Source organism: Girardinichthys multiradiatus, chromosome 22, assembly GCF_021462225.1.
Source record: "Girardinichthys multiradiatus isolate DD_20200921_A chromosome 22, DD_fGirMul_XY1, whole genome shotgun sequence".
Classification (NCBI taxonomy): domain Eukaryota; kingdom Metazoa; phylum Chordata; class Actinopteri; order Cyprinodontiformes; family Goodeidae; genus Girardinichthys; species Girardinichthys multiradiatus.
Window position 1 is genome coordinate 38176352 of NC_061814.1, and position 13474 is coordinate 38189825.

At 41.8% G+C, this 13474-nt stretch overlaps 1 protein-coding gene across 1 annotated transcript in view; it reads left to right on the forward strand.

Moving 5' to 3' along the window:
• The window catches only part of plekhh2 (pleckstrin homology domain containing, family H (with MyTH4 domain) member 2), a 43437-nt gene that overhangs the window by 13578 nt on the left and 16385 nt on the right, over positions 1-13474 (forward strand). The window contains exons 3-18 of the mRNA XM_047352569.1: positions 4307-4369; positions 4454-4603; positions 4717-4800; positions 4877-4958; positions 5041-5229; positions 6589-7505; positions 7612-7687; positions 7770-7864; positions 7938-8097; positions 8485-8621; positions 8809-8922; positions 10512-10598; positions 10700-10858; positions 12121-12201; positions 12290-12469; positions 12583-12691. Of these exons, the coding sequence (XP_047208525.1) occupies positions 4307-4369; positions 4454-4603; positions 4717-4800; positions 4877-4958; positions 5041-5229; positions 6589-7505; positions 7612-7687; positions 7770-7864; positions 7938-8097; positions 8485-8621; positions 8809-8922; positions 10512-10598; positions 10700-10858; positions 12121-12201; positions 12290-12469; positions 12583-12691 (2683 nt within the window). The remainder of the gene's footprint in view (positions 1-4306; positions 4370-4453; positions 4604-4716; positions 4801-4876; positions 4959-5040; positions 5230-6588; positions 7506-7611; positions 7688-7769; positions 7865-7937; positions 8098-8484; positions 8622-8808; positions 8923-10511; positions 10599-10699; positions 10859-12120; positions 12202-12289; positions 12470-12582; positions 12692-13474) is intronic.

The following is a 13474-nucleotide window of genomic DNA, read 5'->3' on the forward strand; positions in this document are numbered from 1 at the left end:
ATCGCTGCTGTCCACATGTAGCAGTTAAAGAAAAGCTGAAACCACTGAAACAGATTTCATTGGGGTTGAATCCACAGAACTCAAGGTTTTCAAATGTGAATATTATTTGGGTCAAATTAGGAGCTCTGTTTTACAGTGCCGTCCTGGATGTTGTGTGATAGACCAACACAAAGTAAGGCGTACTTTTGAAGTTAGAGGAAAATGATGGAGTTTAGAAAACTAATTACAAAGTAAAATCTGGTGGTCATTTACATTCAGTCTTCTTTTACTCTGATACCCCTAAATAACTGCAGGTGTGTGTAAATGAATCTTAGTATAAATCCAGCTGTTCTGTGAAGCCCTCAGAGAACATTAGTGAACAAACGGTCTCATGAAGACCAAGGAACACAGCAGGGGGGACGTTTAAAGAAGGTTTAGATTATGAAGCAAGATCTAAACATCTCAGAGTTCTGTTCCATCAATCATCTATAAGTAGAAAGAGTTTTTGGCCATCCTATTGAGAAATGGCTGTCTATCTAAACTGACAGACTGGACAAGGAAAGCATTATTCAAAGAAGCAGCCAAGAGGTTCACGTTAGCTCTGGAGGAGCTACAGGGATCCATCAGGGATCCATGCAGGACAGTAGCTGTAGACCTGGATGGTGGGCCTGGGCACCCCTGCCTTAAATTAAAGACAACCTGTTAGACTTCTTCCTTTTTCCACTTTCCTTCAAATCAGAATGAAACGTGTAAAATATCCCTCTAATCTTTTCAAAATTCTACATGTATATTTGCACATGTGGCAGAAAATCCAAACCATAAAAATGTCCCTCAACATTCCTGAATTTTTCACCCTTTCATAAAGCTCTTGAGGTTTTGGAAAGCTCCCTCAGAAGACACTGAGAAGACTCTGCTGCTTCCGTCGCTTTGAGCCGAGGAATGTCAGAGGAATGTTACTCATAAAGTTATGACTCCCATCGTTCACTCCCTGTCAGGATCTGCTGAGCAGCCCTGAATGTGTCTGTGTGTAAGAGCTGTGCAACCTTTAGGTGTCACTGCAGGTTTATCACGCTCCCACCAGTTTCCACCCCCTCCACTCTGATCTTAGTTCACAAAGAGGTGGTTTCATCTTCAGGAGCGTGGCACCTCAACATCATTATGTAACACACTGCAACTCAAACTGGTTGTTGTTGGTAATGAGTCCTGCCTTTTGGCATTCAAAAAGCAATTTAACACCACAGTTATGGTTTTAAGCTATAATCAGTTAGTTTTTTATTCCAATAAATCTGTCACACAGATCTCCAATAGATGGACTTTAATGTGTTTTTGATGAAGACAGTCTTCAGACGTTTCAGAGAATAATGTGAAACAGTAATGAGGAAGATCGGCAATCTAATCAGCCAATTAGATTTCCAAAAAATTTAATTGTTAATAAAGTTATACTGGAGTCTTAATATTATACTACAAATACAAATACAGTTGCAGGTAAACTGTGATCTCTTCTGGCTGCACAAGTTTGAATTTATTGTAAATTTTTCTTATTTCAAAATTGTAAACACCTTATAACCTCACTATTCCTATATCACTATATGCTCCTCCACTAATAATTGACTAAATGTTTGCTAGTGTTGTGGTCCGGGCTTTGAGAGGACTATTCCAGCAGCTCATGCTGACCTGCTTTATCCAACCCAGAAACGGTTCTGGTGTGTGTTTAGGATCCCTGGAACAGCTAGCTGGGTCCAAGTTTCAACCATATAGCTTTTGATTTGAGGTGATGTTAAAGGATTAGGGAGTAGTTCAACTGCATCATTATTACATCTACTTTGTGCAATGGACCAGTACTACTGGTAGCAAAATAACCCCCCCGGTATGATGCTTCCACCTACATGATTGAAAGTTTTCGTAGGGTTATCTTGACTCCTCCAAACATTGTTGCTGTCATTATGACCAATCTGCTCAATCTTTGTCTCGTGTGACAAAAAACGTTTTTTTCCAGAAGAAATTTGTTGATGTTGATGTGAGCAGAGAATTAGTGTGTCAGTTTAGCAGGAGGATCTTATTTTAAAAAGCTGATTTAAAACTGGCTCCACTGCAGAAGAGACACTGGTGTCTCAGGAGTTTATGACTGGCTCGAACTTTTCCTGGGTTGTTCCTGAACATTTGCTATCATGTGAGGTTGAGGTCTTCGATCAGACTTTGGCAAAGTGGCGACACATCTAAATAATTAGATTATGGAAAATCTGCAGTTCTTAAAAATGGCTCCAAAGGAAATTCCTAACTTGTGTAAATGTACAGGTCCTTCTCAAAATATTAGCATATTGTGATAAAGTTCATTATTTTCCATAATGTCATGATGAAAATTTAACATTCATATATTTTAGATTCATTGCACACTAACTGAAATATTTCAGGTCTTTTATTGTCTTAATACGGATGATTTTGGCATACAGCTCATGAAAACCCAAAATTCCTATCTCACAAAATTAGCATATCATTAAAAGGGTCTCTAAACGAGCTATGAACCTAATCATCTGAATCAACGAGTTAACTCGAAACACCTGCAAAAGATTCCTGAGGCCTTTAAAACTCCCAGCCTAGTTCATTACTCAAAACCCCAAGACTGCCGACCTGACTGCTGTCCAGAAGGCCACTATTGACACCCTCAAGCAAGAGGGCAAGACACAGAAAGAAATTTCTGAACAAATAGGTTGTTCCCAGAGTGCTGTATCAAGGCACTTCAGTGGGAAGTCTGTGGGAAGGAAAAAGTGTGGCAGAAAACGCTGCACAACGAGAAGAGGTGACCAAGGAAGATTGTGGAGAAGGGCCGATTCCAGACCTTGGGGGACTTGCGGAAGCAGTGGACTGAGTCTGGAGTAGAAACATCCAGAGCCACCGTGCACAGGCGTGTGCAGGAAATGGGCTACAGGTGCCGCATTCCCCAGGTCAAGCCACTTTTGAACCAGAAACAGCGGAAGAAGCGCCTGACCTGGGCTACAGAGAAGCAGCACTCGACTGTTGCTCAGTGGTCCAAAGTACTTTTTTTGGATGAAAGCAAATTCTGCATGTCATTCGGAAATCAAGGTGCCAGAGTCTGGAGGAAGACTGGGGAGAAGGAAATGCCAAAATCCCAGAAGTCCAGTGTCAAGTACCCACAGTCAGTGATGGTCTGCTGCTGGTGTTGGTCCACTGTGTTTTATCAAGGGCAGGGTCAATGCAGCTAGCTATCAGGAGATTTTGGAGCACTTCATGCTTCCATCTGCTGAAAAGCTTTATGGAGATGAAGATTTCATTTTTCAGCACGACCTGGCACCTGCTCACAGTGCCAAAACCAACGGTAAATGGTTTACTGACCATGGTATCACTGTGCTCAATTGGCCTGCCAACTCCCCTGACCTGAACCCCATAGAGAATCTGTGGGATATTGTGAAGAGAACGTTGAGAGACTCAAGACCCAACACTCTGGATGAGCTAAAGGCCGCTATCGAAGCATCCTGGGCCTCCATAAGACCTCAGCAGTGCCACAGGCTGATTGCCTCCATGCCACGCTGCATTGAAGCAGTCATTTCTGCAAAAGGATTCCCGACCAAGTATTGAGTGCATAACTGTACATGATTATTTGAAGGTTGACGTTTTTTGTATTAAAAACACTTTTCTTTTATTGGTCGGATGAAATATGCTAATTTTGTGAGATAGGAATTTTGGGTTTTCATGAGCTGTATGCCAAAATCATCCGTATTAAGACAATAAAAGACTTGAAATATTTCAGTTAGAGTGCAATGAATCTAAAATATATGAATGTTAAATTTTCATCATGACATTATGGAAAATAATGAACTTTATCACAATATGCTAATATTTTGAGAAGGACCTGTATACAAATCTCCCTTTTAGATCCTCACTGAGCTCCTTGGACATTCCCACAGCTCTGAGTTTGTCTCAATCTAATGAACGCTTTCGAACTAATCCGTCTACATGATGATCTACAGTTCTGGACAACTTTTTTGTGCCTTCTTTTTAACAATTCAGTTTCAATCCCATTCACGAGCAAAATGATTAACTAAAGACATTTAGAGACTCACAAAAATGTTTGTAACTTTGTTCAGGTGGAGAATTTCATCATAAAAAGGGTTTTTTGTATACTTATAAATTTAAAGGGTTGTATTAAGTTGCCAGAATTTGTGTTTGATTTGTTTTTTACTTTGATTTCATTAAATTACTTTCAAAAACAAAGAATAAGTTGAAGATAAATTACTGAGGTATCACGCAAATATCATCAGTTGAAAACGTTTAAGATTAAAGTAGTAAAAAAAACTGTTCTGTTTTGCAGATTCAGCAAATGGAGACGCAGGTGATTGATGCAGAGAAGCGAGCGTTTGCTGCAAACCAGCAGGTAAGGTTAAAACAAATTCTGCCCTTCAGCGTCCGTGGAGAAAGCTTGGTGTCTTCATATGTGGGTTATGTTGGACGATCTCAGGTAAAGTGGATGGAGACGAAGCTGAAGGCCTCAGACGGCCGGCTTGGAGACTCAGAGATGCGTTTGTTTCAGCAGTGCCAGCAGCTGCAGGCCTCGGTGCAGGAGAAAGAGGAGGTGATCGCCCAGCTGGAGCAGCAGCTGGAGGTGCAGGTACATCACCAAGATTCCAAGATCTTCGTCTGTCTTTATCTGAAGTAAAAACTACGAGTCTGTTGGGAAGCTATATTCTTCCTCAAAGAACTGCTTTGTGTTAATTTCAACAGAAACAGACTCGTCTCCAAGACGCCAAGACGGTGGAGGAGAAAGCAGCTAAGATCAAGGAGTGGGTGATGCTCAGGTTGTCAGAGGTAAACAGAAAGTTGAAAGTGTGATAAAGCAGCTCCACATTATCCTTCAGAGCTCATCCAGTTTGTTTAACTTTAGTTTGAGGTGGACAATGCAGCGTTAAGAGAAACCAACAAGCAGCAGGAAGTCCAGATCCTGGAGCTGCAGAAACAAGTGCAGGGTGAGATGCATGGACTCCTCTTTGCCGCTGCGCCTCCACCTGCAGGAACTTTCTCTCCTCTCATGCGTGTTTGTGCCTGCAGCCTTTGAACAGAGTTGCATCGATGACCGAGGAGTCCTGTGGAAGCCCGGCGAGGCGCAGCGTCTCAGCAGCCTCACATTTGGTTGCTTTCAGGTGATGAGTAAAAACCCTCAGGTCCTAACCGGGCCGGCACCATCTCAGAGGACCCTCAGCACACAGGAAGAGAGGATTACACTCAGAGACACATCTGGTAAGTCTTCACATAGGGGCAAACTCTTGGGGAGTGGGGAGACGTAGACTCAAGAAAGCACCAACATGCACATGTGGTTCTGGAGAAGATACTATATGTGTCTTTTTTAATTTATTAATTAATAACCTAATGTTAGCTGAAAAAGCTTTTCTATTCATTCGTTGTAGAAGATCTCATAGTCACACAGCTTTACCCGAAACCCTTTGAACGGAACCGACAGACAGAGCTGTCTAGACAGAAAATTGGCGCTCACAACATGGCCGCAACACCGACACCAATTGGTCATGCAGCTTCGATTCTTCTATTTCTATCCTGCTTTAGACATTTTCAAGGTTTTCTCAGGAATATTAAGGCAGTTAATTGGAACTTTGGTGGCGTGGCATACAGTTGCAGCGCCATAAGTTAGAACATAATCAAAAAGGTAATTTATTTTAGTAATTCAATAATTGACCCAGGTGGAAGGCTCGGGGAGGACAGCAGGCTCCAAACAGTAACTTGAAGTGAACTTGGGGTTATGACCGTAGGGGGGAAATTCTGGAGTTTGGCAGTGAGGGTGAATCTTCATGTGGAGCAGTTTTCCTGAGACAAGAGACTAGTTGACTTTGCAAGCTTCTTCACAAAACTAGACTCAACTTCACTTAGTATAAATCTAGCAGCCAGAGTACCACACGCAGTGAACCTGGTGAGGTGTGGCTGGAGACGCGGGTCTTTTATGCCAGAGTTTGATGATGGTTGAACGTGTAACATGTTTCTTTAGCAAACTCCACCTCAAGCTACTGCCCACTCCTCCCCTAAACTTTTAAATGGGCTTTGCTTCACAATCCTTCCAAATCTGTAGTTATCCCTGTTGTTTTGCACATTTTTCTACCATACTTCTTCCTTCCACTCAACTTTCTTTTAATATGCTTGGTGCAAAACGTAAAAATCCAATGTCTTTAGCATTGACCTTTTGTGATCTTTGTATCAAGTCATGACATTTCTGTATTAGATTTGTTTTCTTATTGGTGAAATATAGACATTTTATTTTAAAAAATGAACTATGGGTTTTTATTAGCTGTAATATTTAAGCAGAGTAGCAGAAATACATGTATAAAATATATCACTTTGTGTACTGAATCTATAAAAAGCATGAGCATAATGCTTTGAATTGAATTGTGGAAATAATGTCATTTTGCTATTATATTCTAATTTATTGAGATGCACCTGTATGCAAGTTCTTTCAAAAATGCCCAAATCTGCTTTGAGTTCAACTTTTTCTGCAGATTGTTTACAGATTCACTCAGTACTAAGACTGCTTTGTCTTTGTCAGGGAAATGTCTTGCTTTGCATTTCAGCATTGTTTTTTATTTGTTTTGGCAGAGAGGAGCATTAAAAACACACCCTCCTCAGACACAGGTGGTGACGTCCACAGACAGAACCAAAGTGGACTTGTGATTTCGTCGTGGGAGGAGACCAGTGCACCAAAGAACAGCCCTGAAAATGTGTGTGGACCGGAGTCCCCTGGAAACTCATGTCTACTCTCCAGTGCTGCTTTAGAGGAGGAAGGAATGTGTGAGGGCAAAGGGGGGGTCTCTGGGTTCTGCCGGCCCTGCAGCGAGAACTACCTGACAGCTTCGGATGACAGCAGCTCTTTGTTTGATGATGACATGCAGCGTGCTGAGCGACCCATTTTCAGCCTGGTTGAATTGACAGACGCAGCGCTCCCAGGGGCTTTGGGTGGGGGGAAGGAGGAGAGCAAGACTAAGCTAGAAGACTGCACTTCTGAGGAGCTCAACCAACGATTTCAGTCTCAGAGGCTTGACTCCTCGTCATCTTCCAGCGAGCCGACCACACCCAGCCCCATCCTCACACCAGCCCTGACACCAAAACGACCCAACGCACCTCGGGACCCAATGGACAACCCAGCTTCCCCCAAACAGCCTCGTCTAAGGACCCCCGCAGGGTGCGGGTTGCTGAACGTATCTCTGGTGAAGAAACATCTGAGCCAGCCACTTATCGGCAGCGAGGCGGCACACGGACAAACACGCAATGCACTCAGCATGCTCCGCCCCCTCCGGCCACAGGAAACTGACTTGGACCAGCACCTGGAGGATGGCATGGAGACAGGAAGGGATACGCCTCACCAAATCCCACCCAGCTCACCAATGTCTCACACAGTATCATCCTTACAAACATCTTCCGAGTCCAGGTCAGAGACTAGTTCTGAGAGGCCTGATTGGGACAGCTCAGGGCCAAGCAAACCCCCCACTCCTCCTTTACACAGACTCCCATCATGGGTACGACTGCTGCAAAAAAGTCACATTATCAATTCCTTATAAGGCTCTGTAATCCACATAACTTGTTGACATTTTGTGATCTAAGAGTTGCACATGTCCTTTCCAGGAAAGTCGTATCTATGCTGTTGCTAAATCAGGGATCAGACTGTCTGACACATCCTGTTCGGGTCATCCCAGCAGAGGTAGGACTCTGAAATTACCTGTGTCCCTCTATGCTGTGTTTTCTTGTTTAATATCTGACTAACTGGGGTGTCTTCCCTCCAGACCCCTCTCTACAGGCCTCTTATCCTGCCTTTGTGATGTACACATTGCTCATCTATAAAAACATGACGCCCCCGGTTTACACGACGCTGAAGGGGGTGAGTTCAGCAGGTTTACTGCTGTGTATGTCTCACATCAGATCTGACACTAACCAGCAGTATTCTTCTGCAGAAAGCCACTCTGCTGAGCAGCAGTCCATTCTCAGACGAGTCCTCCAGCTCTGAGGAGTCCTCCAGTTCAGGAGAGGAGGATGGCTCCATCTGTAGCTCCCACGCCTCCTCTGGTTCCAGGAAGGACAGCAGCCTGGGAAGCCCTCGTTCCCTCAAAAGAGGTACAGGTCATGTCAGCTGGGGCTTTCCTTAGAGTTTAATCTTTACTCGATCAACCCGAATAGTTTACCAGGTTCCCACGAAAGTGTCAAAGTGTAGAAAAATGTGGAATTTGATTTAGATATTTTAATGGTCTGAACATGTATCGAAAAAGAAATGAGAATACATTTATGTTACCAGATATGTTTCCCAGTTTGCAATTCCCATATTTAAAGCTTGATCACTGAAGCATAAGACATTTTAAGCGTACTTAAAATGGGCTAAAAATGACTCCGAACTTGCGTAAATTTACCATACTGTTATCTCAAACATTAAAATGAAATCCTTGATTTTCCATTTATCCTTGGTTCATCGTTCCCACACATATAATTTCTCTGAATGGGCTGCAGCCGTGTCCGTGGCTTCCATGACATCAGAGAGTGACTATGCCATCCCTCCTGATGCCTATTCCACGGATACAGAGTGCTCCGAACCTGAGCAGAAGCTGCCCAAGACCTGCGGTTCAGCCAGCGACAATGGAAAGAGTGTGAGCCACATGTTTCAGCATCTAGCAAACAGTTATCCAGCCATATACTGTACTCAGTGAAAGAAAAATGTACTAACCAAATGAATGCTGAATTCCTGTTGGTCAATATGGTTTTATTGTAGGTTTTATGGTGTATTTGTGTTTTTTCAGCATATACAATAGTTGTTTAAACTGTCATGTGTTCCAGGAGCCGATGGAGAAGTCAGGCTATCTGCTGAAAATGGTTAAAACTTGGAAGAAAACCTGGAAGAGATGCTGGTTTGTCCTCAAAGATGGAGAGCTGCTCTACTATAAGTCACCAGTATGTTTTATTTGTTTATAGAACCTTAATTTTTATATTTTTGAAACATGCCTTCTATTACTAGATGCTTTGCATCAACCAGTTTTACTAAGAGTCTGTATAGATGTTTTGTTTTTTACTCAAGATGGGAAAAACAAGAGCGCATCCAAACAGGATGGGCACCAAACTAAAGTAACTGAAAACTAAATAGATTTGACATGTTCTTAATCCTAACTCATGGGTCTGGAAAAAAAAACAAGAAAATCTCAGAAGAAAACAGCTGTCTGAACATCTTCCAAAATCATCTACAATCTCCTAAGCCCATTTGGAAGTTGTATACTTCTTGCGTAATAATTATGTTTGGGACAGAGCTAAACTTTTATTTTGAAGCAGATCTGTGAGCTTTAGTTTGAAAGTCCAACGTAAATCCTGTTTCCTGAGCTAGAAATCCCAAATTCTCCAGAGCCTCTTATTTAGTTTACGATGTATTATGTTCTAAGGGTTTATGGTTGAAGGCCGACATGCTGAGGTTTAGCAACCAGAAACCCAGACCTTGTCACTGGTTGCTATGGTGACTCCTGCTTTTGGAGGAGCGACTGGAAGCCCACAGCACCACTTTTCATTGGACAGGCAAGCAAGAATTTAAAACTGGAACAAACAGTGACCATGCAACAGCTCTAAGCAAAATTGAGAAAGAAATCGTGAATCTTGAGAAGGAGAATTTTTGTGTCTCCGGTGTTTTTTTTATGGAAGATATGCCAAGTTAAGCAGACTCTTCACTTCCAGCTTTGAGGAGAGTTTTCAGGGAAGAATTAAATGGGAGGGTTTGTGTCCACTCATTTAACAGATAACTAAGTCATATCAGTTTGAAGCACAATGGGTGAAAGTAAACAAAAATATTCACATTCTCATGAGTAAATTCTATGTGCGTTGATAAGTGTAGGGATGAAAAGAGTTTACATTTTAAAAGTTTCGAGTATTTTCTGGGGTCAATCGCTAGTGTGTGTCATTGTCGCAACACAGTGAACTTTCTGTGGTAAGACCTAAAAATATTATTAAACTTAAAACTCCGATTGTGTAAAAACCATAAAAGGTATTGCCGTGTAAATTCAGTCAGATAAAGGTCAGCTATTGGGGAGCCATTAAAATGTTTATTGGTGTTTCCACTGTAACATATGACTGATAAATGGAGCTTCAAACAGAACTGTGTTCTCTCACTTCTTCAGGCCAAATCCCATTCCATCACAGTCTATAGAGGTTATTTTTTCTTTTTGTGAATAAATTGAACGCAGTATGATGTATTTCTATTAAAGTCATAGTCCACTACTCTTCAATCTAACCTTACTATAAAGCACTTAAAAAAATATCTCTGCCACAAGAATGGAGTTACTGAACTGTACTGTGGCTCTTCGTCTTTTAAACTGCTGCTCGTGTGAAGATATTTCACAAAAAGCGTGGCTATTACTTAAACTAAAGTATTCTTACCAAGTTGTATTAATTCATTTGTCTTTTTAGGGTTGATCAAGTAAGGAAAAGTAACCGGGCATTCAGTTTAAAAACACCTTCTTCTTATTTCTTTGAAACTCTAAAATTTACTGTTTCTCCAACAGAGTGACGTGATCCGAAAACCTCAGGGCCAGATCGAAGTAAATGCTAGCAGCAGTATCACCCGTGGAGACGGCAAACAAGTTCTTCAGGTAATTAAGTTCAAGTAAAAGATCTCAACCAACCCAATATATTAATGCAATATTAATGCAAAGGCTCCTTCTGCTTCTGTGTTTTTTACCCTGGTGTGTAGATCATGACAGGGAAGCTTGTTTATTATCTGAAAGCGGACTCTCCTAACCTGCTGGAGGAGTGGCTGCAGGTCCTGCAGAGTGTCCTGAGGGTGAAAGCTGCCAGTCCTCTGTTCACTCAGCCAGACATTCGCCCCATCATGAAGGGACTGCTCTTCAAGGTACACACTATTTACAGATATACTTTTGTACACTGCATGAATTTAAAAAACTTTCCTTGTACAGGATTTTTCACATTACAGTCACAAACACCAAAAGTATTTTCCAGGGATTTTATATGATAAAGCAACACAAAATAGTGCATAAATGATTTATGGGTTTCAATCTTTTACTTTTATTTATTTATTTATTTTATACATAAGCACACATACAGACATAAAATCTGAAAAGTGTGGCAGGCATTTGTTGTCAGCCCCTCGTGAGTCTGTACTTTGTTGATAAATCTTCTGCTGCAAGTCTTTTGGGGGATGTGTTTACCAGGTTTGCTCTTCTAGAAAGTGAAGTTTCTGCCCATTCTTATGAAAACTAGCTCAAGCTAAGTCAGATTTGATGGAGAGCATCTTTGAACATCAATGTTTGACTGTTGCCACAGATTTTGATTGGATTTAGGTCTGCACTTTGAAGGACTATGCTATGATTAAACTTTTCCATTTAAGCTCTGACTATATGTTTAGGGTCGATTTCCTGCTGGAAGGTGAACCTTTGCCTTAGTCTTAAATCCTTTGCAGCCTCACACAGGTTTTCTTTTTCTCACACTTCCACAAAGGCCAGATTTGTGAAGTGCACAACTACTGGTTGTCTTGTTGACTGATTCTCCCACTTGACCTGTAGATCTCTTAAGCTTCTCCAGAGTGACCCTGGGCCTCTTCTTTGCTTCTCTGATTAATGCGTGCCTTTCCTGGCCTGTCAGTTTAGATGAAAGGCTTTGTCCTGGTAGGTCCTCTCTGAAATGTTGAAACCCTGAGATTTAGTTCTTAAATCAAACCCTGCTTCAAGCTTCACAGACTCCTCCTGTGTTCCTTGGTTTAAAGACCAATGCTGTTTGTTCTCTAATGTTTTCCAACACCTCTGAGGCCAGAAACAGAACAGCTGGATTTATTCTGAGATTAAAGTACACGCAGTTGGACTGTAATTACTATTTAGGTGACTACCAAAGGCGATTAGTTGCGCTGGATTTTATTTAGAGGTATCATTGTAATCGGGGCTGAATACAAATGCACACCACACTTTTTAGATTTTTATTTGTAAAAAGATGCTGTACATAAAATCCCATTTTATTGCGAAAAAATTTGAAACATTCATGGGATGTTTAAATTTCCCCAGTCACTCTAATTTGCCAACAAACTTGAATAATAATACTTTTTATTTATATTTTGACCTAAAGTCACCGCGGTTGTTAAACTTGGTAATTCTTCTGTTCTAGGTAAAGCATGGCTATTCAAAGCGGGTCTGGTGTGCTCTGATTGGAAAAACATTGTACTACTTCCGCAGCCAGGAGGACAAGGTTTGCTTCTTTGTCACTGTAGATATACAAACATGAAAACGTAAGGTTGTCGTCTGGGGGTCAAACCCAAACCTGCCTCTGCTTCCAGTTCCCTCTGGGTCAAATTAAGCTGTGGGAGGCCAGGGTTGAGGAGGTGGACAGGTCAAAAGAGTTGGAAGATGAGCTGAAAGCATGTGGGCCGAGCTTAGAGGTGGCTCCCTTTTCAATCGCCGTCAGCCCTCAGGAGCAAAGTCGTACCTACTTGCTAATCGAGTCCCGCCATGAAAAGGTCAGTGTCTGAAGCTCCTCACAAAAAGTAACAGAAAATGTATTTCAGTTGTTTGGAATTAGGCGAGAGGTTGTGGCTATTTTCTCATGATGTTAATATGTGCAACGTTTTAGGATTCATGGCTGTACCATCTGTCTGTGGCAGCAGGTACCCTGGGGGGTACAGTCGGCACAGAGTTTGAACAACTGGTGGGAAAACTCTTCCAACTGGACGGAGATCCAAGTGAGCGATTGTATTAAAAGAGTTTCAAATGCAACTGTTGCAACATCCACTAAACAATGTTATATTTATCATAGACTTTAATTTATTTCCAACTGTTCATTTTTTCAGGGTGGAATAATAATAAAACAAGAATTGGATGCTTAAGTTTGCATTTAACGTGGATTTCTCTGTAATCCACTCAGAGTCAGACAGCGAAGCTTTTTTATCTGGGCTGTATGGGCAGATGCCCAGGGCGGCTTTAGAAGGGGGCAGAGGCACCAAATAAAAAATGTAACTTATCTCTCAGTTTTCTTTTAGTTTTGAGCCTGTGCAGTCAAACCGGATTGTACAACCCCTGCTCATGGCTTAGGGCAAGGAGACTGTTTTATGTTCTTTTTGCAGGGGGTAATATTAACTGGTTAATATTACACATAGGTCGATGAAGGGCGACACCTCTAAGCGCCGCCCACATGCTTTCAGCTCTTCATCCAACACGTTAACTTCAGGTTTGTGATCATGACTGACTGCAACACGTAGTTTGTCCTTGTCATCTTACAAGTCTGTCAGCACTTACAACCCAGAACAATGCCACAGTCCAAGAAACTCTGTTAGGATCTAAGATGAGGAGCGTTGGAGCCATTTCTAAACATCCTAAATTTCCAAGATTGTCACTTTAAATAATTGACCATAAGTGCACGTTTTTCAAGTGTTTAACCGCTTTGCCCCTATCACCAAGGAGACCCAAACTGATGAAAAATATTTGAGTAGCTTTTGCAGAAGCAACCCAGGAACCAACAAGGCTCA